Here is a 24,409-nt window from a genome sequence, read left to right as displayed (position 1 = left end):
TGATGTAGATCTCAAACCAGAAATGACAATACAAGAGACTGACATAAAAGGACATCTTATTTCAGCATAGCAATCAACAAACTTTAGAGCGTCCGAACTACGGATTTTCGATAACATTGTAGATGCACATTTACAAGAATTTGCACTGTCATGCTAATTTTTACATTACTAACATTTACATTGCCAGCAACAAGTACAGGTCCTACGCTCTAATCACCTGGCACTGGCAGCATGGTGCGAGTACATGCCGATCCACTGGTGCCAATTATCTAACTAGTGTGCATAACAACCCCCATAAAAGATTAATGAACTCTCAGGACGAATTCACCGGAAAGAGCAGTAATCTTTTATGTAGTTGGTATTCATCAGAAATAGTCTACTTGTCTAGACTACAAAATTGTCTATCATATGGTATATGACATCTTCTCCATCTGAATTAATTGGATGGATCCTAACCTGCAAACCATTGCAAAGCCAAAAGGAGTGCTTAGACTTCCCTGAAACTACAATCCTACATCCTTATTACGATAATGTAAATCATGTAGCGATACAAGGAAGTTCTGTCTGTTACTACTGAAAAAGGAAGTGTAATATACATCAAGGGAAAAGTTCACAGCTACTGATCAGGTAGTAGTAACAATAATAGTATGTAATTTTTTTTCTCAGCTGCCTAACAGATAAGTTATCATATTACTTAGCAGTTGAACTCCCAATTGGTGGTTTTGTTGTAGCATAAATCTCATGATGGTTAAAAGTATGAAGTGCAACTGTACTAGAAGAATTGTCCACAAATGGCTTCAGTGTTACAGCCTTACCTGTATGTTATTATGAGCATTGTATCTTAGCCAGCTCTTATGAAAGCATACGTCCACACGTTCCCAGGTCACTTGTGTAAGGCCACGGATCATCATCTCTGTAATAACAGATGTCTTAATGCACAGCTATAGCAGGAAACCGACTGCAGTTAGATGTGCAGTGCAGTGCACATCTTACTCCGATCAAATTTTAATTAGCTAACGTTACGAATTAACAGGGAGCATTCAGCAGCATTTCAGTTGCCAGCTAATTAAAATGCTGCTCTTACATGCACTGATGCAACTCTATCCGGTGTTAAAAAAAGGAGAGCAAAACCCACACATGCAAATTTATGGCATATCTATCGGTCATAATTACCTTCATAACTATCTGCCAGTGAATCTTCTACAGATCCCTCTTGCTGATGATCCTCTAGATTTCCTTTGTCGACATTAATAACATGAGGATACTTTTCATCATTTGCTGTTAACTTGAGCTGGGAAACAAAGAAAGGCCACATTATAGACAGATTAGTGGTAAAGCACAGGAAGACTTTTATTGCCTCTTACTAAATAGAAGTGCTGGTTTACTTTTGGTAATTCATGCTGACGCCGAATCGAAGATGTTCTCCAACCAACTATATCTATTTCGATAAGTTAAGGGCACATGTAAATGGATACCTTTGACAATCAACTCATAAATTGATGCAGAAAATAGAAAATGTGTAGTAGCAGCTGGATACGATCATATGTTACATTAGCATAGGCAACACGATGCTTGAAAGAGCGCAATGCAGACCTGGCATAAGGTAACAGTGTAAAGATGACGTTTGAAGCCAGACTATGAATTATAAAGATTGATATGACTTGGTAATTACTGGACTAATACATGAATTTCCCGTCGTCACAATCTTCAACCATTCGTAGGAGAAGAGGAGGCTTTCTGTCATCTCTGTCTGTAAGGAATAGATGTTTACCAGTTCTTCCAACTATAAAATGTGCTGTTCCTGCAGCAGTTCTCTCCAAAAGTGGGACACCAAAAAGAAAGGGAAGCTGAAGAATACAAATATAAAAATGAATCAGGAACTTCGTTCCTGTCTTACTGATACTGTTTTGTTATTGAACTCAAACATACCACAGTGAAAATTTAATGAGAGAAGGAATGTTAAGAAATTTAGGAATAAGAATGAGATTCGGAAAATGGGCTGGTTTCTGAGCTGTTTGTCCAAGTTAATAAAAGGGCTAAGAGTTATATCATAGAAGAAGGTTCAAATATCTGTAGGCTCCTGGGACTTAGATGAATTGATAAAAAGGCTGATGATAATATAGAAGAATATAATAGGCATTCACAACTGAACATAAGTAAATAACCATGGAACTTACTTGTTTATTCCACCTTGAGCCCAAGTGTGGTGTAGCAGATGTAATAAAATTGATTGGTTCTAAACCAGCTATTTTACCACCACCAGGTACATTTTGTTCATCAGAAGGCTTATCATTGTCACAAGAAGATGTTTCATCCATGGCAGGTTCGTAAAGTTTTCCTATTGCATATCTTGTTACTAAACCGCCAAGCGAATGAGCAACAAAAGATATTTTCCTCAAGTTTCTTCTTCTCTGAACAATTTGTCGAACCTGCAGGATAAATATTTGTTTCATCTTGTAACCTTCCTAGTTAATTCAATGACACCCTGTAAACTTTAATGGATTAATAAAAGCAATCGTACTCAACTATGAATTGGCAAAGGACAAATGAACAGGAGATATGAATCTATTACATAATGAAATTAATGAAGTTATCTTTTTCACTTCTTTTTTTGTTTCCTGAATTGTCTGAGCCTTGAGCTTTGAGCTCTGAATCCTTTGTTTTTATCTCTGTTCTTCTTGTTTAACAAATTTCGGTAGGGGCGTAAGCCTCTCCTGTTCCTTAAAAAAAAATAAAGTTACTACTTTATAGTACCTCCTCAGCTAGCCTTTCACCCATCAAGTCAACTCCATCATATGTTAACTTTGAATAATTGCTCTGACTACCTGCATTAAGGAAATATTAATACAAGTGTTCTTAAAATTGCACAAAGTAGATTATATTTCAATAGCCACTTAGTGTGCAGTGGAAGTTGGGACAAACTTGACATGGGAAACTTACCGAGTACCATGAGGGTACCCACGGACATAACAGGATTGTCACTAGTAAACTAGACTGCGCTGCGTACCACTCCTACTTGCATAATCATTTCAGTCACTCCAATCAATTTCAAACTATTATTGTAGCCCACTATGACTGCTTCTACTAGTGCTGCAAAGTTTTCTCAGCGGCTGTTTTTAGAATTACACACCAACAAGCACCTTTTACAATTGCCCTATAGCATCACCAGCTCACCAGATTCAGTCACATCCAAATTTTCAGCAACCAACTAAAATCACCCCTGACCTTGGATCTTCTCCACTAAGATTTACTAAGATTGCTACACATTTCTCTGTTCTGCCCTCCATCCCTTTATAGGAAGGATTGAAGGTACCAATTCAACGGTTGCAATAACAAATTGCACCCGTCGACCATATTAAAAAAAAATGCACCCGTTTCAAATGGAAGAGAACAACTAGTACAAAGTAGAAGCACTCACGATGCACGAAGACTTTTCCGGGCAATCTCTTCACAAACTGCTCCGCTGCAAACTTCCAATCCGCCGAACTGATAAGCCACAAAATTAGCTGAAATAGTAGTACCAGTCTAACACCCCAGAGCAAAACGATTGCGCACACACACCTCCCGTACAGCCCGTTCACCATGACGACGAGGTGGTCAGCGTCCTCCGCACCAACCTCCTCCTCCTCTCGTCTCCCGGCGGCCTTACCCTCCGCGTCCGCCGTCTCCTCCGCCGCCGCGGTGGGCTGCGGCAGACGCTGCGACAGGAAGCACCGCATCCAGCTCGCCAGGTCCGGCTTCTCGTCCCCAGGGCGCGGCTTGCGCCCGAGTAGGAACCCCAGGTCGAGCCCGAGCCCCGGGTGCGGCCACCGCGAGCTGCTCCCGTTTCGGCTGCGGCTGCGCCCGCGTCCCTGGGGAGCGCTGGGGGACTGGCCCATGGAGGCGCGGCGGTGGCGAGGTGGGGAACGGGCGGAGGCGGTGGTGGCCACGGAGCACGTGGCGGAGGTGTAGAATCTGGAAGACGCGGGCATTTCCCGGTTAGTTGCTGGTCCACGTCGGACGGTTCTCGAGTCGCCGGAATGACCCCAGCCGTCCAGGTGTTGCTTTTAGAGAGAATCGAACGACAGCGATTGGCGGGCGGAATCGCGTGTGCCTTCGCATCATGCGGTTCAAATTTTAATAACTGGCGGCTCTTTAATTTGTCAGTCTATGCCACTTTAATCTATGAACTTGCAAACCTGAAAAAATAACCTCTGAACTTGTCCGCCTGTGTCACTTTAATCCATGAACTTGCAAACGCGAAAAAGTGCCCCTTGAACTTGTCGACCCGTGCCACCTTGGTCCATGAACATACAAATACAAAAATAACACTAGCTGCATGGCACTGTTCTGCCACGTTGCCGCCTCTGGTAGGCCATGCATGGCACTATCTATGGTGTTGACATCAGCGATGATGTCAGCATTTCTTTTTTAATTTACGAAATTGATATATTTTTATTCGTAGCGTCAAATATATCAAATAATATATCAATTCGTTGCATTTATTAATTAAAAGAGATAATTTTAAAACAATAAAAAATTATTCGTTTTCTAGGTTTCATATTTTTTCTAGGCAGAGTAAATCATGAAGAGGCTACACAAAACATTTCATGAATTTAGCATTTCACTAATAATTAGTTATGAATAAACAAATATTTGTTGACGTGTTGAAAGAGCCTTTACACGCATGGACCAAAGTGGCACAGGCCGACAAGTTCAGGGGCCACTGTTTTGTGTTTGCAAGTTCATGAACCAAAGTGGCACGGGCGGACAAATTCAGAGGTCAATTTTTCGGATTTCCAAGTTTATGGACCAAAGTGGCACAGGCTGATAAATGTTCACTAAGAACCCACGCCTCAAGAGATTAGTCACTATAGCACTTTTTGTTTTTATTTGACAAACATTATTTAATTATAAAGTAATTAGGTTTAAAAAATCCGTCTCACGATTTACAGATAAATTATGTAATTAATTTTTATTTTTATCTATATTTAATGCTTTATGTATGTGCCACAAGATTTAATATGATAGAAAATCTTTAAAAAAAAATAGGTTTTGGAGTGAACTAAACAAGGCCTCATTTCACCTGTCAAAATTTGTCATGGGAAAGTGGATTTCTTTCTTTCTTACCAATCCAATCCGATCAGTTTTGCACGCTTTCTCTGTGTTGATGCTTGACGCAATGCTACTTCACAAGTGTGCCAGTGCGAGCGCTTGATTTATCGCTTCCTCACCTCACCATTGCTCATGTCAGATTTATGACATGATAGAATAGACTTTCATGGTATTTCTTTTTTCAAAGGGAAGAAAATTTATATCAAAACTTGGTAAAATATATCCCTCTGTTACATATAAAAAAACCTGAAATGAAAACAAATGTTCTATTCAAGTTCATCATCATATCCTCGGTTTGTTGCCTAACAAACATTTGCCTGTCACGTCTCAATGCAAATACACCCTAAATACAAAGACAGAATCCTATCAAACACTAAGCTAGACTGCTAGAGTACTGTCCTCATGCTGAATCCGTCAACCAACACGAAACCTTAGATATGCCGCAAGAGCAAACATTCCAAAACTAGACCAAAATGCAGCTAAATTGATGAAAGAACACCGACGATTAAATCGTCACGTATAGCACATGCTACAGATCCAGCACCTCCAGCACTAGGCTCGATGTTTGATTTTCTATCTGGCCATTGATATTGAGGTCAATAACATTGAGTTAATATCCCTAGTTCCCACAAAAAGTGCACATTGCTCTTGTAAATAGTAAGCATAAACAGACCTCCTACCGATGAAATCGACTTCCACAATGGCCATCTTGTCACGACCAACGTTGAAGTCATTGCGAAGCTTTCAATCGAATATCAATGACGATATTGTCTATAGACTTAAAGAATTGCCTAGCTATAGATGAATGACGAGGCCTTCTTCTTGCCTCCGACAGCGTCGCAAGAGAGGCAAGAGAGGTCCCAAGCCCCAAGGCCGCAGTTGCAAGGGGTCCTAGTGGCAGCGGCAGCGGCTTGGTGCCCTAAGTGCCGTCTAGAGAAAAAGATACATAAACTGTGGCAGTAGAACTATTTGTTGAATCAATAGTGATTTAAGTCTCACCTAAAAATTTAAATACCACAAGATGCTCTCGACGATGTCTGGCAAATTTAGCAGGGACCACAACATTTGGCTCATAACATTGTCACATCAACGGCCTGTAGTCTAGTGGTTATAAGAGCTCTATTAGCATCTCAGGTCCTCGGTTCGATTCGATTCCCTGCAAGAGCAAAGTTTTGTGGCATCAAGTAGATATACTATGAAAATATAATTAATGAAGAAGATAATGATACTTAGTTGATATCATAAATGTTATTATTCTACTATATAAATTTGGTTAAACTTGAGATGTTTTGACCCTCTAAAATTTTTGAAATGACTTACAATTTGGGATGGAGGGAGTATTTGATATTAGAGATGTTTCTGTGTGTTTTATAAATTCAGTTAAAGTCGAAGAAGCTTAACTCAGTATACGAAGCTAAATGGACTTGCAATCCAGAACGAGGGCGTACACGAGAGACTGCAGCAAAGGAACCTTCCACGCACACGAGTCCCTACAATCTTAGATGCGGTCTCGAGTCAGGCACGCACAGGCACATGAAAGCATGTGTTCCCATGTCAATGCAGCTTCTCTTCGCGCAAAATCCCTCCCCAAGAACCATTAAATTACACTGACACTGAACAGACAGATCGCACCCAAAAGCCCATTTTCCAAGCGTTTACTTCATCAGCTGCAAACTGACCAGAATCCATCCCATTCCCATGTATAGACAGCAGGCATCCTCTGACCTGACTCCAAAGATTTGCCCAAGGTGTCAAACCGACCAAATGGTGTCAAAAGAAAGAGCCATGTTAAGAGTATTCGGCAGTTCGTACACTGCCCAGCTGAATTATGAAATCGCAAGTCAAACGAGGACACGCACGACGGCCTGCCTCGATCGATCGCGAGTTGCAGCATGCCCTCAATGCAAGTGCCCCGATCACATGGCATCAGATTCTGCTCATGCGTCCATCACCATCTACTAGGCGTGCTAGATCTATCTGCCACTGGATTCTATAGTAATTCACTCATCGTAACTAATAATAACTTAATTACCGCAGCTGAGTTTCTTTATTGTCGGCAATGCTCGAGTATATAACGACGTACCATTAGGCACTGGAATTCGCCAGCATGCATTTCTTACACAGCTAGACTAGTAGCTCTAGCTTTCTGGAACACACGTACGAACACTGGTCGTCTTCACCATGGAGGGCACCTCAAGAAGCCGCCGGCTCTCGTGCTGCCTCCTCCTGGCGGCGGTGTGCGCCGTCGTCCTACTAGTGCCGGCGGCGGCCGCGCCTCGGCGGCTGCTGCAGACGTGCCCGGGGCAGGACTTCGACGTGCCCCACGCGCACCTCCGCGCGCGGAACAACGTGAGGCCGCTCAAGTACACGGAGGAGATCTCCGCGCGGGCGCTGCAGTGGGCGCTGCAGTTCAAGGGCAACTGCGCGGCCGCCGCGCCCGCCGCCGGCATCAACGTCTTCCTCGGCGGCGCCGGCGCGACATGGCTGCCCAGCGACGCCGTCGCCGCGTGGGCCGAGGAGGAGGAGCACTACGACTACGGCGCCAACTCCTGCTCCACGGGCAAGGCGTGCGGCCGCTACACGCAGATGGTGTGGAGGAACAGCAAGGAGTTCGGATGCGCCGTCGTCGACTGCGACTCCGGGGAGACGCTCATGGCGTGCCACTACGAGCCGCAGGGCAACGTCATGGGACAGAAGCCGTTCTGATGGCCGGCCGCCGGCCGTCATTGGAGCACCGGGAGCTACCATATATACCGGCAATGCGTCCAGTCGTCCAAGGCGCCAGTATACCATCGTTTCTAATCATGTTTTTCGCTCTGTCTTGCATTTCTTCTCATACTACATACCCAAAGTAGCTAATTATTTGCTGGGAGTTCAGTTATTATTAGAGATTATATGTATGCCATGAGAGTGACGAGCATATAGGTTTGTCCTCGTTTGTTTTGTTCATGGCACAATCAAATATGTCTCCTCCTATAACAACTACTTTTGAATTCGTTATTATTATTATTACTGCTGAATTTAGCTGTGTTCAGATCATGCATGTTCTACTAATAAGAAGACCGAACTATATGCCACACGCACAAGAATGTATACAAGAAGTCTGTAAGGATATCAGAAAACAAAGAAGTTACATATGATATTTTTTTCTTGAATATGCAAAAAGTTTGTCCATCTTTATATTAAAATTGAGAAATAGTTGAATACACCAACGTGCTGCCATAGCCGTGTAGGACAAGGAGTCACTTAGAGCACTCCTAATGCAGAAACTATGGTGGTTTCTATAGCAAAATCCAAGACATGAAGTGATATGATTGGCTAAGAATGGAGAGAGAATGAATGTGATTGGATAAAAAAATATTCTATAAAAACTATCCATTGGGACTATAGTTTTTATATATAATGTCTATAAAAATTAATAGGTATAGAAACTATATGTAGTTTCTAGCATTGGGAGTATCCTTACACATAGCAAAGGTATGTCACAGCCTATTAGTCACCAATTAGACAACCTAAGTTTGCTGCCCTGCCTAGATCCACATTCCTGCTTAGGCCTTGTTTAGTTCCCCAAAAATTTTGAAAATTTTTTCAGATTCCCCGTCACATCGAATCTTTAGACGTATGCATGGAGTATTAAATATAGATGAAAATAAAAACTAATTGCACAGTTTGGTCGGAATTGATGAGACGAATCTTTTGAGCCTAGTTAGTCTATAATTGGACAATATTTGTTAAATACAAATGAAAGTGTTACTATTCCTATTTGGCAAAAATTTTTGAAACTAAACGAGGCCTTAGTGGCGTATGGCAGCGACCAAATGGGCGACCGATGTTGCTGAGAGAGAGATAAAAGGTTTTTAAAAATAAAATAAAATACAGAAGTATCTTTCAAAAATATTACATAATTAGGACCACAAATGATGTCAGCTAGATCTTAAAAATATTTTTTTTGCAAAACTTGAAAGTTACACTGAAATTTTGCATGGACTAGTAGTCTAGTACGTAGTTTCTGAAGTTTATTTATTCAGGGATCTTCATTCCATGAAGATCCCTTATTTTGTTGCTTATGCTGATTTGTTATAAAAGAAAAGATCCTATACTAAAATAGTGCTGAAAAATAGAAGGTTACCTGCATAAGTCAAATTTCAACGAAACCTAACAAAGAGCCACTTCTATCTTTTTTTTTTATTCTTTTTGAGTGGAAGAGGACCACTTGTATCTGTCAGACTACGATTGGCAGCCCAGAGGGCCACTTGTATCTGTCAACTTTGGCGGCATAGGATGGACCTCCCTCCATACTAGGCCCAATTGCAGCCCACAAATTTGCATGAAACCACCAGTAGAAATCCATCCTCTCCCAGTCTCCCTGCGCGGCCCCCGCCGTGTTCGAGTTCTAGCGACAACTGATGATAGCTGAAATCAAAAAATTTACACGCTGTATGAAGTGACCGTAAAACCGCGTTTTATTCTGATCGTGGCTCTGATCAAAGCCAGATTGCCACCGCACGCCGTAACATCAACACAAGAACAGATTTACGGAGGCCAACAGTGAAATACTCGACTGATTTCCATCCTTTTCACCGAAACGATCGCTGAATATTTATTTACACACGATAGACACGAGCCTGTCTGTGACCAACTCTGAGCGGAGCTCGATCAGTGTCACGTAAATCCCCAAACCTACTGAGCTACTAGTAGTCTAGTACGGCCTCTCGCCGACGACGTTGCCGGGCGGGTAGTAGTTGCAGGTGATGAACACCCCGCCGCCGTCGCACGCCACCCGCGCACAACCCACGGCGGTGGTGCGTCGCCACACGATCTGCGTGTAGTGCCCGCACTCCCTGCCGGGCGCGCACGCGTTGTCGGCGTACGAGTAGTCGGTGCCCTCGGCGGCCCAGTCCGCGACGGCGTCCCGTGGCCGCCACGCGCCGCCGGGCCCGCCCCAGAAGACGTTCTCGCCGAGCGCGAACTGGCCGTCGGGGAAGGAGTGGCGCAGCGCGCAGTCCCCGCGGCGCTGCGCCGCCCACCAGCGCGCGTACGACGCCAGGCGCGGGGACCACGCCAGCGGCGGCTCCAGCGACGCCAGCCGCACCAGGTTGTGGTAGTAGAGGAACTCCAGCGCGTCCGCCCACGCTTCGCAGCCCGGGCACAGCGCCGCCGAGGCGGCGTACGCCGTCGCGTTGCGCGCGTACGGAGGCGGCAGGTGGGCGTGGGCGTGCAGCGGCAGGCGGCGCGGGGCGGCCGCGGGCGCCAGGCAGAGGAGGGAGCAGCAGAGGAGCAGGGGCGCCACCAGTGGCTTCTTCTTCATGGTGGTGATGCACGGGTTCTTGGTCGCTCGGCTCGCTGCGTGGTGGCCGTGGGATTTAAGACAGCGCGCGTGGCCAATGGGGGTTGCCGGGATCAGTCGTTGGCTTGTCCATGCCACCCGTGAGTGAGTCGGCGAGTGGCAGATTGTCGTCTTGGGTTCACAAAAGACGAGCAGGTTGATTGCTGGTGCTACACTGCTACTGCAGCAGTTTTTTTTTTTTTTTTGGTACGAACCCAGCTGAGCATCTGGAGTAGCAGGCCGATGGACTCGTGACCTCGGATGGATGCTGGTTCCAGATGCTTCCGTGTGGTCACGACTCACGAGCCTGTAAAGGCTCGGCAGCCCGGCACCGGCCTTGCTCCTCCATATCACCCCATTGCACGCGGCTCCGGCGCTCATGTGGCGGCTACCGGAAACTGCTGCCACGCACCGAGAGGTGGTCGTTGGCCTGAGGCCCACGCGTGTCCCCCCAACCGCAAATGTTTCAGCCGCTCCCGGTGGTTTGCTGCGGCGACGCGGCGGCGGCGTCGGTACGTGGCACGTATCATGGCGCATATGACACGACGAGCGTCGCGAGCGGATTGATGCGAACCAAACGTAACTCGGTCTCTGAATCCTCGTCTCCTCGCCTCGATTTGATGAGAGTACTTGTATTTTTTTTAAAAAAGGTAATTTTGGATTTAAATCTTAAAGTCTGCTGGTTTAGTACTTCAGAGTTACTCATTTTGTGTGAGTGTTCATGCATGTAATAAGGTACCTGTGTGTTTCTGTACAGTGGTTCGTACAAAATTCGCTGGGTTCTTCTCCAGGCGTTGTTTAGTTTCGAAAAGTGAAAACTTTTCGGTACTGTAGCACTTTTGTTTGTTTGTGACCAATATTATCCAATCATGGACTAACTAAAATCAAAAGATTCGTCTCGTGATTTCCAGCTAAACTGTGTAATTAGTTTTTGTTTTCGTCTATATTTAATGTTTCATGCATGTGCCACAAGATTCGATGTGAAGGGAAATCTTGAAAACTTTTTGCTTTTCAGGGTGAACTAAACAAGGCCCCAATTTTTGAGCTAGTACAATTTTTTTTTTTTTTGCGCAAGATGAACTCGTCGCGATAGATTCGGCACCAAGGACCAGGAAGCATCTAATCAGGCCGAGTGTTGGGCCTCCGTAGATGAGCCTGGGTTGTACTCCGTACACCCACGCTCTTCTTACCGGGCCGTGTGATTGGAGTGGGGGCTAGTTGAGTGAAAGCCCAAGTTCGTCTGAGAACAGAGATTATCTTCCTTGCCGCAGCAGGCCAGGAACAGACTGGGTGACACTGTCACACAAACACAGATGCGTTGTGTTGTGCCCAGCCCCCGGTCGGTAATACGTGATGCGTGCGTGTCAGTCCTCTTGTTTCCATCAGAATTTCTGTACGTAGAGTACTCAACACTGTCACCACGACGATCCGATCGCAAAGGCCAAATAGCCGTAGACGCACACGCACGCGCCCTGATGCATTTTGCCGGATGAGAACAGGTTGCAGAGCTCTTGCTCGTCGTTGCGTTATGCACGCACACGCGCCACCTGCGCGCGGTGCATCTGCCTAGACGATCGATGCATGCTGTGCTAATATTGTTATGTCACGTGTGAGAAGCAAAGGGCCATTTCGGCAACGGGCCAAGGCCAAGGGCAAGTGTGTTCTCATGTCCCAGGGGTTCAGGGGGGAAAACCGGGCAACCAACGCACATGGCACATGGGATGGGATCATGCCGTGCATGGGGAGAAGGACATGGAGGGCACCGTTCGCGCTGGAATGGGCGGCGGGCGGGGTACTTTTACGATTTCCGCTCGGTCCGTATCTCGTGTAGCCTTACGTACAGTACAGTATTGTAAAATGCGGTCTGACCTGAATACATACCTGAACAGCTGACCTGATCATGGTCACGCAGGGCAGGCATATGCGAACATGCCCATGTCAGCACTCGAGTACAAATAAAATACTACTTCCATCTGAAAAGTGGCCGAGCTTGTCCGATACTACAATTACTCCATTATCTTTATCTTGCCTGGTATTTGGACAGACAGATTATATATAGACGGGCATGCACACTCATCCGGCCATCAGTTATAGTAATAACTTGTAAGGCTCACAAAATTTCCTAGCCATTGCCATGGGTTGACACAAGGCAGCAGCATAATCTACACCATTCACTGTTTGGGCATATGTAGGTCTTGTTTAGTTGGAAAAATTTTGGTTTTAACTACTATAACACTTTTGTTTGTATTTGACAATTATTGTTTAATTATGGATTAAGTAGGCTTAAAAGATTCGTCTCGTAATTTACAGCTAAACTGTGTAATTAGTTTTTATTTTCGTCTATATTTAATGTTTTATGCATGTGTCACAAGATTTGATGTGAGACATGTGCCATAAGATTTGATGTTACGGGAAATCTTAAAAACTTTTTGATTTTTTAAGGTGAACTTAACAAGGCCTGACCTGAATACATACCTGAAGTCCTGAACAGCTGACCTGATCATGGTCACGCAGGGCAGGCATATACGAACATGCCCATGTTAGCACTCGAGTACAAATAAAATACTACTTCCATCTGAAAAGTGGCCGAGCTTGTCCGATACTACAATTACCCCATTATATTTATCTTGCCTGGTATTTGGACAGAGACAGATTATATATATATATATAGACGGGCATGCACACTCATCATCTAACCGGCCATCAGTTGTAATAGTAATAACTTGTAAGGCTCACAAAATTTCCTAGCCATTGCCATGGGTTGACTGACACAAGGCAGCAGCATAATCTACACTCTTTACAGTTTGGGCATATGTAGGCGTTGTTTTAGTTGGGGAAAAATTTTGGTTTTAGCTACTATATCACTTTTATTTGTATTTGACAATTATTGTTCAATCATGAACTAACTAGACTCAAAAGATTCGTTTCACAAATTACAGACAAATTATGCAATTACATGATGATAGGAATAGAAAAATAGTGAAGAGGCAGACACCATTGTCAACGGTTTTCCTTTTTATTGCTTTCTTTGCTTGTAAGACCGTCTCCAACAAGGAACACAAAAGTCTACCCATACATAAAATGGCTAATATACAGTGAAAAAACACTCTCCAAGAGAGAATGCAATGCGAGCACCCATTTTGCGTCGGAAGTGGGAGAGAACTTAAAACTGCGTCGCTCTCTCTTCGTGATCCAAATCCGCGCCACCGACGATGGTGGGCCCATGATGGGAAGCTCTGCTGGGGGAGGTCGTGTCCGCACCACCACTTGCCGATCGCTCGCCGGGCCACCCGCCGTGGTTTGCTTAGATCTCATCGGTCGGCAAGGAGGCACACTCGTGGCGTCCCCGGTCCTCGCCGATGTCCGCGCCACCTCCCATAGGCTGCCGTCATCGGTGACGAAGGGACGAGCGTGGATCCATGAGGGAAGGTGGAGATGGAAGCTATCGTGGATATGCTCTAGAGACGAAGCTTGGCAGGGGAGGTGGAGGGGGAGGCCATCGTGGATCTGCTCCAGAGGCAGAGCTTGGTAGGGGAGGTGGAGGGAGACGCTGCTGTGGATCTGCTTCATGTGCAGAGCTTGGCAGGGGCGACAATCCGCTTTTGTTGTCCATGATAGGAAGGGAAGAGGCGCGACGGTGGCTAAGGAGTCGGGGCTCGACTTTTGCAAGAGGAGTAAGAGAAGATGTGTCTGCATGCATCTGCTGTTGGAGAGAGAAGGTTATAGATCTCGTACCCATTCGGTGTGACTGAGGGCACTCACAGTGTAAGACTCTATCATAAATTCAAAACAATTAATTACATATTATTTATAGTATTTTGCTGATATGACAACATATTTATTGAAGAAAAAGGTAGAAAAAATAAGACTTTGAGTCTTATTTATACTCTAAGGGCAGTCCCAATGCATGTTTCATGAGAGTGTCATGCACATTAAATAGGGTGTCACGTAAGCAAAATTGCTGACTTGGCAGAGTCATTAAATGAAGGAGTTTTATCAGATGAGAGAGAAGTTTCATCCCCATAAAACTTATCTGGCTCGGTTACCTAGTTTATAGTTTTGGTAACTGTGTCATGAAACCATGCATTGAGACTGGCCTAAGTCCACATTGTTCAAGGTAATAAATAACTTTATACTCTATGATAAAGTCTGCATTATGAGTGTCCTGACCTAAATTTTGATCAAATTGTCTGTTTTGGGTTAAGGCAGCGCTCTAGCCTCGAGAAGTCGAGACCGCATTGCTTGCAAGTTGCAACGTATTACGATTTTAGGGCAATCCCAATGGTAAAAACCAAGTAGTTTCTATAGCATTGGACTTTGTATCAAAGAAACCAACCATCCCAATGCAAGATTTGCTTTTAGCGTTCTCATTAAATTATTGGCCAATCGTTGTTGTGTTCCCCTCTCTCACATCCGGGATTGTATGTGCAGAAACCACACGGAGACAACAGCTGTGGGTGGATGTAAAATAAAAATTTGCAACGATTTGCTGTGACATCGTCCTCAACTCCTTGCCACAATGACCTATTGCTCTCTGTCTCTCTCCTCACGCTACTCTCTCTAATCTCCTCACATTGCTTCCTGTGTCCTCTTTCTTCCTCTCCCGAATCCCACGTTCCCACCTCCAAATTCAAGAACAAGGAGCTGCTATTTTAAGCTAGATCAGAAATCTCCGCTTGCATTGCTTTGTTTGCACTCGTAGCCTAGCAGCAGCCGGCGCTCAAGTGCACGCGGCAGCTTGTAAGATCGCAGCGGCCGGCCGGAAGGTGCGCACGGGAGCGTAGCAGCGGCAGACCCGGGGGCAGGCAACGTCGCGGAGGAGCGCTGCGTGCCAGAGCGCTTCCGTGGCTTGTGGATCTCCGCCATCGGGCCTTCTGCCCTTCTCCGCCGGGGCCGCTGCCTCGACCGTGGCCGTTGTAGCCCCCGCCCAGCAGAAGAGCTCCGCGATGCCACATATGGTGAGGGCGAGGCCGGGTCGCCGGAGAGAAGGACGCCTCCACGGCGGTGGCTAGCATCGAGCGGCCGCACGGAGAGTCAGCGTCCAGCCAGCGCGGCCGCGCGCGTGAAGGTCCTCGGCGGATTTTCTTGGCTGCATCGCACCGGATCCGGTGGAGCGCCTTGGATTGCGGTCGTTTCTTCCCAACGGGTTTTCTCCGGTTTCTTCACGTCTCGATACGAGTGAAGACGTCGTTCCTTGCTGTGGAAACGATTTCTTTAATTTTGCTTCTCTTTCTTCATTAAATAGGCTGCCATATCAGCATTTTGCTTATGTGGCAACTCATTTAATAGGGATAGAAAAAAACCATTAATGTCCCATTGGAACTGCCCTTAGGAAATCCTGAGATAAAACGGCTGTGCGCATTGACTCTCCGCTCCTTCCAACGTGCACATGTTGCAACAGTGGCTGGGCTCGGGCAGTTGGGCTGGGGTATTTGCGTTGCAGGAGCACATGCACGTACGTTCCTCTTTTCGGCATTGCCAATTGTCAAACCAGCCAGAGCTAGCTAGAGCTAGCCAGCGTCCTTAAATTGTCCTGTGCTGTTGACATTTGACGCACGGCGAGCCCGTATCCCAGTGCACGACTCATCAACTCCTTGCGATCCTGCAATGCAACTGCCCCCCCCGGCGCGATGAGCCGACGAATTGACCGCTCCGCTCCGGCCTCCGAGCTCCGGCCGTCCGGCGCTTCATGTTCATAGAGCGTAGAGCCCTCGGATTCCTTGACTTGACCCGTCGTCTGATCGTGGAACGCAGCGGCATGCGTTCAGCCCTCAGCAGGCACTGGTCCCCTGGACCCTGCCTCTTCCCTGTAGGGCCTTGTTCAGTTCACCCCAAAAAGCAAAAAGTTTTCAAGATTCTCCGTCACATCGAATCTTGCGGCACATGTATGAAGCATTAAATATAGATAAAATCAAAAACTAATTACACAGTTTAGCTGGAAATCACCAGACAAATATTTTGTCACAAACAAACAAAAGTGCTACAGTACCGAAATCCAAAATCTTTTCGGAACTAAACAAGGCCTAGCCCTCAGCAGGATCGATCGTATAGAGGCCTTGTTTAGTTTGCAAAAATTTTCAAGATTCCACGTCACATCGAATTTTTGGTCGCATGCATGAAGCATTAAATATAGACGAAAATAAAAACTAATTGCACAGTTTACCTGTAATTTGTGAGATGAATCTTTTGAGCCTAGTTACTCCGTGATTGGACAATATTTGTCAAATAAAAACTAAAGTAGTAGCCAAAAATCCAAATTTTTGAGAACTAAACAAGGCCATAAATAAATTCCGGTAGCGGCCCAGCATGTGGCGCAGTGAGCACCCAACAGTGACCACCGCCGGTCCGCCGCGGCTCGTGACGCCCGCCGGCGCGAATGATTCTCGCACGCAAGGCAGCATCCCGGTCGATCGTAGTATAATTGTTTGGAGCAACAGTCGCGTAAATACAGTACAGGTAGGACCGTAGGAGTAGTATATATACAGCTACAGCCTATAGCCTAGCGGCAGGTCTCTGACTCTCTGTCCAAATGCACGCCCGGGGACCGGGGCTGTTGTTTTGTTTACTGCCGCGCCATGGGCCATTGCCATGGACCAGGGCTACTACCTCGCTTGTCCGTCGTCCATCCGGCTCTGCCAATCGGTAGCGGGCATGGCCATGGATCGTGGGTGAATGCTCGAGGCTTTGCAGCCACGCCCACGCGGTCCACGGCGGGCGGAGGCGGCGTCCCTCCCCTCATTAAACATGTGGGACTTGGCTGGCGTGTGGCGCCACACCGTATCGCATCGGATTCCAATTCCCACTGCCCCATGACGCGCACGCTGGTTCACGGCAGAGAGCAGACAGCAGCACCGAGCAGGAGGACCGGCTCGGCAGGCTGCCACCGTCTTCTTCCCCCCACATGCACGCCGGCGCGCCTTGCTCAACAGCTCACCGTTGGTTTGGTCGTTTCGCCGCCACTCGCAACCGCATCCGCAGTTGCTGCGCCAACCAACCCAACCCAACCAACCGCCAACCAGCTTGAGCTGAGCAGACGCAACCCGCAACCAGCAACGCCAACGCAGATCGCATCGCATCCACCCATCCAAAACAGCCACACCCACACCACGCGTCCACCTTTACGCATTTCATTTCGGCCTTGTTTAGTTCTCCAAAAATTTTGCAAAAATTTTCAGATTCTCTATCACATCGAATTTTTAGACGTATACATAGAGTATTAAATATAGATAAAAATAAAAACTAATTGTACAGTTTGGTCGAAATTGACGAGACGAATCTTTTAAGCATAGTTAATCCATAATTGGATAATATTTATCAAATACAAACAAAAGTGTTACTATTTATATTTTGCAAAATTTTTTGAAAGTAAACAAGGCCTTCGTACACTTGGCTGGCAGGCCAAAAACAATTTACTCAGCAAATGTACTACTAGTAATAAATACAATAACGGTGCCAAGGCAACAATAATGCATTCATTTTTGTACACTTGTATCATGTCATCTCGATATTATAGTAGTAGTACTAGCAACGATCAACGATGGCACAGCAAGAGTTACTACTAGGCTGCTGCTGCGCCGTGAGCCGGCCGTGCGGCGAGAGAGAGGGAGCGGCCGGCGGCCGGTGGCAGGCCGGTGACGATGCCGGCCGGTCAGTAGGGGCGGACGCCGACGTAGTTGCCCGGCGGGTCATAGTTGCAGGTGATGAAGGTGCCCCTGCCATTGTAGCATGTGACCTCGGCGCAGCCGACGCGTCGGGTGCTCCGCCACATGATCTGGGTGTAGTGCCCGCACATGCCGCCGTAGCAGCTGTTGCTCCAGTAGTCGTAGCGTGGCCGCTCGGATAGCCAGGCGCCGACGGCCTGCGACGGCGCCCACCCGGTGCCGCTGCCCCAGAAGAGGTTCTCGCCGTAGGGACCCGACGAGTGCACCAGCGCGCAGTCCCCGCGCCGGGACTGCGCGTACCACCGCGCGTACGACGCCACGCGCTCGTCCCAGATCAGAGGCGGCAGGCCCATCGACGCGCGCGCCGCGTTCTGCTGTGCCAGGAACTGGTACCGCATGTCCCCGCCACCGCCGCCGTAGTAGGCGCCGGCATTGCCCGCGCAGCCGGCGAGCAGGACGAGCAGCGCAATGCCCAGAGCGGCGGCGCCGGAGAAGCGAGCTCTGGGCCGACTACAGCTCGAGGAACTCGCCATGGGACTCCGCCCCGGCCTCCGGGAGGCGATGCTGATTGCTGAGCTGTGTGTGCGGGTTGTACTGGCCTGCTACTGTCTTCGTTCGCCCGGGCGCTTCGTTTATATATATAGATCCATGGATGAAGAGAGAGGAGGTGTTGTTGGGGAGACACGAGCCATGTTCGACGATGATTAAGGACGACGCATAATTACGGCTCGGCTCCTTGTGGAAGGTCTACCTAAACTAGACGCGCCTCCGGTGGACTTCAATTAGCACCTAGCAGCAAGCAGCTTCTGAATGCCTGGATTAGAATTAGAATTGGAATTAATGGCAGGCGACGATCCATCCATGGATCGATCGAGGAAGAACCGTTTTGATGCTCCCTGAAACTATTGATTGGTTTGTTAGTAGGTACACGTAGCTCATGGCAGGCCCCATCGTGAAAGCGCAATTGAATTCTTCTGCCTCTCTTCAGAGCTGCTTTTTGCCCCGCAAATGGCCTTCGGACGCGCCGAGCTTGTGGTTGCTGAAAGAATGGTAAGATGAATGTGTGGTTGCTGAACGAATGGTAAGAGGAATCGAACAGCTAAGCTACCACAGATTCTGAAAGCCAGCCTCCGTTTTTTTTTTCCGAAATGAATAGCAGGAGCTCTGCTTCTCAATTAAGGAAGGAGTAAAAGAGTTTTATGTACAGGTGAAAGCCAGCCTCTGTTTCCTAAACGGAGCAGTGCCAGTCATCTCGAGGGGTAAAAGAAAGAAGGAAAGGAATAATTGAATAAATCACTGGAATTTCGCTGGAAAATTTAGAGCGCTGGATCTGCGGCCGGAACCATGATGAGGCGATTAGATACTGTATTGTAAATGTACCTCATCGTTTCCTTCATCAGAAGAGGCCCCCTCTTTACAACTCAGCTTTGCTGTCCAAACAGTGATATATGCCGGTCACTGATCCACAGCGTCCACACACAAAAGCAGCTTTATCTAACCTGGATGGAAACAGAAACAATTCCAATGTACTCCTACTGTAGGAGTGTGAGTCCAATTTACCTTATTTACAGTATAAAAGCACTACACTATACAATTGTAATCTGTCGAGGTTTGTTTATGACTGCTCTGTCAGATTACCATTGACTTTTCCTGCACATTTTCCCCCATGCGTTATGCTGCTCAGTCTGAAACGCTGAATTGGCATTGCATTGACACCCTTCAGAGATCAGTCAAGAAGATCGCATGCATCTGACCCCGTATTTCAACTTTCAAGTCAATAAAGATCTTATGCATCTGACCCCGTATTTCAACTTTCAAGTCCTTCACAACGTAAGCGTACCTACTGATTAAGAGCTAAACAATGCACTTATATTAGCAGCGTACCTACTGATTAGTGAATGAAGAGATAGAACAGAAACGTGCCAATCACTGTCTGCCAATGCCAAGGGGGACGCCGCCCAATATGCGCCGAAACAAGAGGAGTTGATGAAGACTTTTTTCTGGTGCCGCCGCCCACAGCACAGCGCACGCGTATGACAAATTTGACATTCTTCAGCAGCTGGTACTGCTACCCCTCTTGTTTCTTGCGTGCGAGAATTAATACAGATCATTAGGAATATATTGCTGCAGGGTTAGGAGAAGACAGCTTAATGCCTGCTGGGTGTTGACAATTTAAATTGCTCGAATGATGCAAGTTCTATCATCATTATTGGCTTGTCTGTTAAGTTAACCTGGGATTGGTGGCCGGGAGTGCTTTAAATTTGGCACAAAACAAATGATGACCACAACAGTCATAACACAAGACAGGCTATAAAAAAATTCTAAAAATTCTCACAAAACTTGAGAGAGATCAACCATCAATTTGGTAGAATTTAACCATTATTAATAATAATAGCCATTCATCTAATATGTTTTTTTTATAAAAAAAATCATCCACCTCTCCCACACTATAAGAACATAACGTCGCCCCGAAATTTGCATATATAAGTTATCCATTTATGCCATTATGAAAAAATAATATAACCCCCCCTCCCCCAAAAAAAATATGAATATAAATTGCTCATTCTACCATAGTGATAGTGGGCACTTAAATGGCCATCTAATTATGCACTACTGCCTTTTTCTAGAATTTAAATAAAGTACCTCCTCAAAATGATATTTAAATTATCAACTCATACTATCATGAAAAGAATAAAAATATCCATAAATTATGCCAATACATGTTTCTTACCCATTTATAACTGTTATTTAATGCATTAAAAACCAATGTCAAATAAACGTACATGTTGTGCCCATTTTTTTTACGAGAAATACCTCTGAACGACTCATGTAGTAGTGATATTAAAAAATCATTAAAAACTATGTTAATATCCAGGAAAATAGTTTTGTACGTATAAGTTGGTAGTTCAAATAAATTTAATTTTGACTTCTACATTACGACATACACTATATTGATAGTAGAAATGTAAGCAGTATATTTTTGATAAAAAAAAATACTAATGCTCATATTATACTTATACTAATGCCCTTCTTGGTTTCTAAAATTCCTTTGCAGTAGACGGTGATTGTCTTAGCACTACTAATCCCTCCTAAATCTCACTTCAAGCTCCATAGTTGACCTTTAGGCTCCGATTGGTTTGCCCTGTTAAAGTTTACCGCTCGTCACATTGAATGTTTGAACACATGCATGGAATACTAAATATAGACTATTTACGAAACTAAAAATAGAACTAGAGAGTAATTTGAGAGACGAATCTTTTAAGCTTAATTAGTTTATGATTGGATAATAATTGTCAAATAAGACAAAACTGCTATAGTACCTGTTAATCTTTACCACCCAAACCAAACACCCCCTTAGCAGTGTGGTCGCTAATAAAAGTTAAAAGACTGTCAATGTCATCGTAATTAACAATAACTAAGATGCACTCTATAGAATCTTTATTTTGATAGCATACGGTGCAAAATAAGAGAAATGAATAAAAGCTACAGCCTACAGATAAGCACAAGAAGTTTTCTATATTCTCTAGGATTATTTTTGCCTACAGAATCATTGGTTATTGACTGGCTAGCTAGCTGGCCGGACATGCTGGATTTGCGCTGTGTGATCTGGTCATCTGGCGAACGAATTGTACAGCGCAGAAGCAACGGGATTCAATGGAGCATGACCGTATGGTTGGTCGGTGCCGGGCCGGGCCGGCGGCGAGCTTTAAACGACGGTGATCGCGCGGCAGAGCAGCAGTTGAATAGCCTGTGGTGATGCACACCGGCCTGCGGGCTAAATCTGTTGGCGCGGTGATCACGTTTGTCTGTCTGCCTGCTGTCTCCAACACATTGGTTGCAAATGCAAGTGCCATTATTCATAATTTTTAAACCGCCTTTTTATTTCATCCATGTCCATTATATATCCAAAGTTCCAAACAAATTTGAAAAGAATGATGGAACAGTAACAAAACGAGGGGATGTACATTATTATCCCCGTAAAAAGTTCTGACGTGAAATATAATTAAGGTAAAAAAAAGAGAGAGAGAGAAATGGATGGGTGCAAGTAATCAACATGTGGCATGCACGACTTGCTTGTCAGTAGGGCCTCATCCCCACGTAGTTGCCGGGCGGGCTGTAGCTGCACACGGCGAACGTGAAGCGTCCCCTCGCCCCGGCGCAGGGCGCCATCGCGCACCCGACGGCCTTGGTACCGCGCCACACGATCTGGGTGTAGTGGCCGCACGCGCCGCTGCCGCCGCGGCACGAGTTGGAGGCCCGGTTGTAGAGCGCGCTCTCCCGGACCCAGGCGCCCACCACGGCCGCGGGGCTCCACCCGGCGCCGCCGCTCCCGCGGAACAGGTTCTCCCCGTAGGACCCGTGCGAGTGCGCCAGCGCGCAGTCGCCGGCACGCGCCGCCGCGTACCAGCGCGCGTACGCCGCCAGGCCCTCGTCCCACCGCAGCGCGGGCACGCCCACCGCGCGCCGCGCCGCGTTGTGCGGCTCCAGGAAGCTCGAAGCCAGGCTCGTCGTCTTGGCGTCCGCGGTCGCGGTCGCGCTGGCCAGCACGACGACGGCGAGCTGGAGGAGCGCCGCGGCGGTGACCGTGCCCGCCAAGGGGAAGCGACGACGAGGCATTTTGGTAGCTGATCGATCAGGTGCTTTTCCTGGGATTTTTTCGTGTCGCTGTGCGAGGCATTTTATACGAGTTTTTGCGTACGAGAGTTTCTTGATCGGGTGAAGAAGGAAAATGCGAGCGCAGAGTAGTGCTGTTCATGTTCCGTGATGGCTGGCAAAAAAAAAAAAAAAAAACTGAGGCAGGGAGAGGAGGTCCACGCGGCACGTCAAGTATGTGCGTCCATGTTCATTGTGACATGCTACATTTTTTTTAAAAAAACATAGTAGATTTTTTTTAAAGCAACATTGTTGTGAGTTTGTGACGTGCAATACTTCGGTTGGCGCCATTTCGGTAGCTGGATTCGATTTCAGGGACGGCGATGTTGAATGGGGTATAAAATGTAGGCCTTGTTTAGTTCTAATTTTTTTTTAAAATAGAAATAGTAGTATTTTCGTTTGTATTTGACAAATATTGTCCAATCATGAACTAACTAGGCTCAAAAGATTCGTCTTGTCCATTTCGACCAAACTATGCAATTAGTTTTTATTTTCGTCTATATTTAATACTACATGCATGCGTCTAAAGATTTGATGTGATGGAGAATCCAAAATTTTTTAGTGACAACAACGTAGAAGCTTTGCGGCCTCACCTGAGACTTTTTTTTTCTTGTCTATACCACACCTAAACGTTTAGAGGCTGATTTTTTTCAGTCATTCCATTTGAAGACCCAGATCATATCTAATACCAACAGTTTCAGGTGTTATGAACATCATTAAATGGTAGTACCAATTCTCGCTTCTGAATTAACAACCACATACTGTATTAAGTTCAAAAACTTCACAGTCAATACTTTTAACTGTACAAATCCATTACAAATCTGTTAGAAACGGGAACAGGGACTAGTAAGACCTTGTTTGGATGTTGTCGGATTCACCTCAATCCACATGTGCTGGAGTGGAATTTAGTTCAAGTTCCACTCTAATCCACCTCAACACATGTGGATTGATGCGAATCCGACTACATCCAAACAAGGCCTAAACAGTGATTTCCAACACAATTAAGAAATGCCAAACACAAAGTTCGTTGGAGCTTGTACCTATTTTTCGTTTGAAGTCCTTTTATGCATGGAAGAATCATTCTTACCGGAGGTCAGCCAACGCGGTTTTCCCACAACGGCTTGCGTCCGCATACACTATCTGGTGGTTGCTATTTCTTCAAGATTCACGCTACTCAAAGCCCCACTTGTTTCCTGGTTCCTCGGTATTCCGATGTTTCATTCCTTCTCTTCTCTTTCACCATTCCTAACTGCAATCCCCTTGCCCCGATTCCATTCCTTTTCTTTGTACAACTCCATCTGACATGCTACAAGATGCGTCTTCTACCTCCGTCACTGCCCAGATTTCTCTCTCCCTCTCTCTCTCTCTCTTTCTGACTCTCTCTTTCTCCTCTGCTCTCTCCACTTCTCCCTCTGATCTGGCTTTCGCCATCTCTCTACGAATCTCCCAGATACAGAGAAATCTGCTGCTCTCCTCATTGCTAGATCTCACAAATTTTTCCCCGTGCTCATCGCTAGATCTCACTGTATCTCCGTCTCGTTCCACTTTCTCTGATGAGTTCTCTTTCTAGCATTCCATGTGTATAAACTAGATCTATTGGACAAAAGAAAAGCTCTTCACTGTTTGTCCTCAATCGCACTCAGATTCAGATCCGACAATAAAATTGAGGCAAGTC

The 24,409-nt window shown here is 46.1% G+C and overlaps 5 protein-coding genes across 5 annotated transcripts; 1 reads left to right on the top strand and 4 right to left on the bottom strand.

Annotated features, from left to right (window-relative positions):
• On the bottom strand, window positions 40-4,025 carry LOC8081957. The gene is made up of 10 exons (XM_021459988.1): window positions 3,562-4,025; window positions 3,419-3,486; window positions 2,755-2,825; window positions 2,178-2,429; window positions 1,684-1,847; window positions 1,538-1,593; window positions 1,386-1,438; window positions 1,174-1,291; window positions 816-913; window positions 40-456 (listed from the first exon to the last, which is right to left on the bottom strand). Exons 1-10 carry the CDS (start codon window positions 3,969-3,971, stop codon window positions 385-387), a joined length of 1,362 nt encoding a protein of 453 aa, XP_021315663.1. The 5' UTR covers window positions 3,972-4,025; the 3' UTR covers window positions 40-384.
• On the top strand, window positions 7,181-8,114 carry LOC8082707 (pathogenesis-related protein 1). The gene has a single exon (XM_002454627.2). It carries the CDS (start codon window positions 7,276-7,278, stop codon window positions 7,798-7,800), a length of 525 nt encoding a protein of 174 aa, XP_002454672.1. The 5' UTR covers window positions 7,181-7,275; the 3' UTR covers window positions 7,801-8,114.
• LOC8082706 (pathogenesis-related protein PRB1-3) lies at window positions 9,540-10,720 on the bottom strand. Its single transcript, XM_002452897.2, has one exon. It carries the CDS (start codon window positions 10,400-10,402, stop codon window positions 9,794-9,796), a length of 609 nt encoding a protein of 202 aa, XP_002452942.1. The 5' UTR covers window positions 10,403-10,720; the 3' UTR covers window positions 9,540-9,793.
• Window positions 17,742-19,020, bottom strand: LOC8082705 (pathogenesis-related protein PR-1). Its single transcript, XM_002452896.2, has one exon. It carries the CDS (start codon window positions 18,612-18,614, stop codon window positions 18,069-18,071), a length of 546 nt encoding a protein of 181 aa, XP_002452941.1. The 5' UTR covers window positions 18,615-19,020; the 3' UTR covers window positions 17,742-18,068.
• Window positions 21,935-22,845, bottom strand: LOC8082704 (pathogenesis-related protein PR-1). The gene has a single exon (XM_002452895.2). The coding sequence runs from the start codon at window positions 22,696-22,698 to the stop codon at window positions 22,159-22,161; it is 540 nt and encodes a 179-aa protein (XP_002452940.1). The 5' UTR covers window positions 22,699-22,845; the 3' UTR covers window positions 21,935-22,158.

This window comes from Sorghum bicolor, chromosome 4, assembly GCF_000003195.3.
Source record: "Sorghum bicolor cultivar BTx623 chromosome 4, Sorghum_bicolor_NCBIv3, whole genome shotgun sequence".
NCBI classification, from domain to species: Eukaryota; Viridiplantae; Streptophyta; class Magnoliopsida; order Poales; family Poaceae; genus Sorghum; species Sorghum bicolor.
This window is presented reverse-complemented; position numbering and strand designations above follow the sequence as displayed.

Bases quoted from the DNA above. Each gene is read 5' to 3' on its own strand.
- LOC8081957 (XM_021459988.1), bottom strand. From the start codon at position 3,971: ATGCCCGCGTCTTCCAGATTCTACACCTCCGCCACGTGCTCCGTGGCC. The intron at 1,439-1,537 runs GTATCCAGCTGC...TTATCGAAATAG, and splicing joins TGCTAATGTAACATATGATC to ATATAGTTGGTTGGAGAACA. The intron at 914-1,173 runs GTAATTATGACC...CTGTTATTACAG, and splicing joins ACTGGCAGATAGTTATGAAG to AGATGATGATCCGTGGCCTT.
- LOC8082707 (XM_002454627.2), top strand. From the start codon at position 7,276: ATGGAGGGCACCTCAAGAAGCCGCCGGCTCTCGTGCTGCCTCCTCCTG.
- LOC8082706 (XM_002452897.2), bottom strand. From the start codon at position 10,402: ATGAAGAAGAAGCCACTGGTGGCGCCCCTGCTCCTCTGCTGCTCCCTC.
- LOC8082705 (XM_002452896.2), bottom strand. From the start codon at position 18,614: ATGGCGAGTTCCTCGAGCTGTAGTCGGCCCAGAGCTCGCTTCTCCGGC.
- LOC8082704 (XM_002452895.2), bottom strand. From the start codon at position 22,698: ATGCCTCGTCGTCGCTTCCCCTTGGCGGGCACGGTCACCGCCGCGGCG.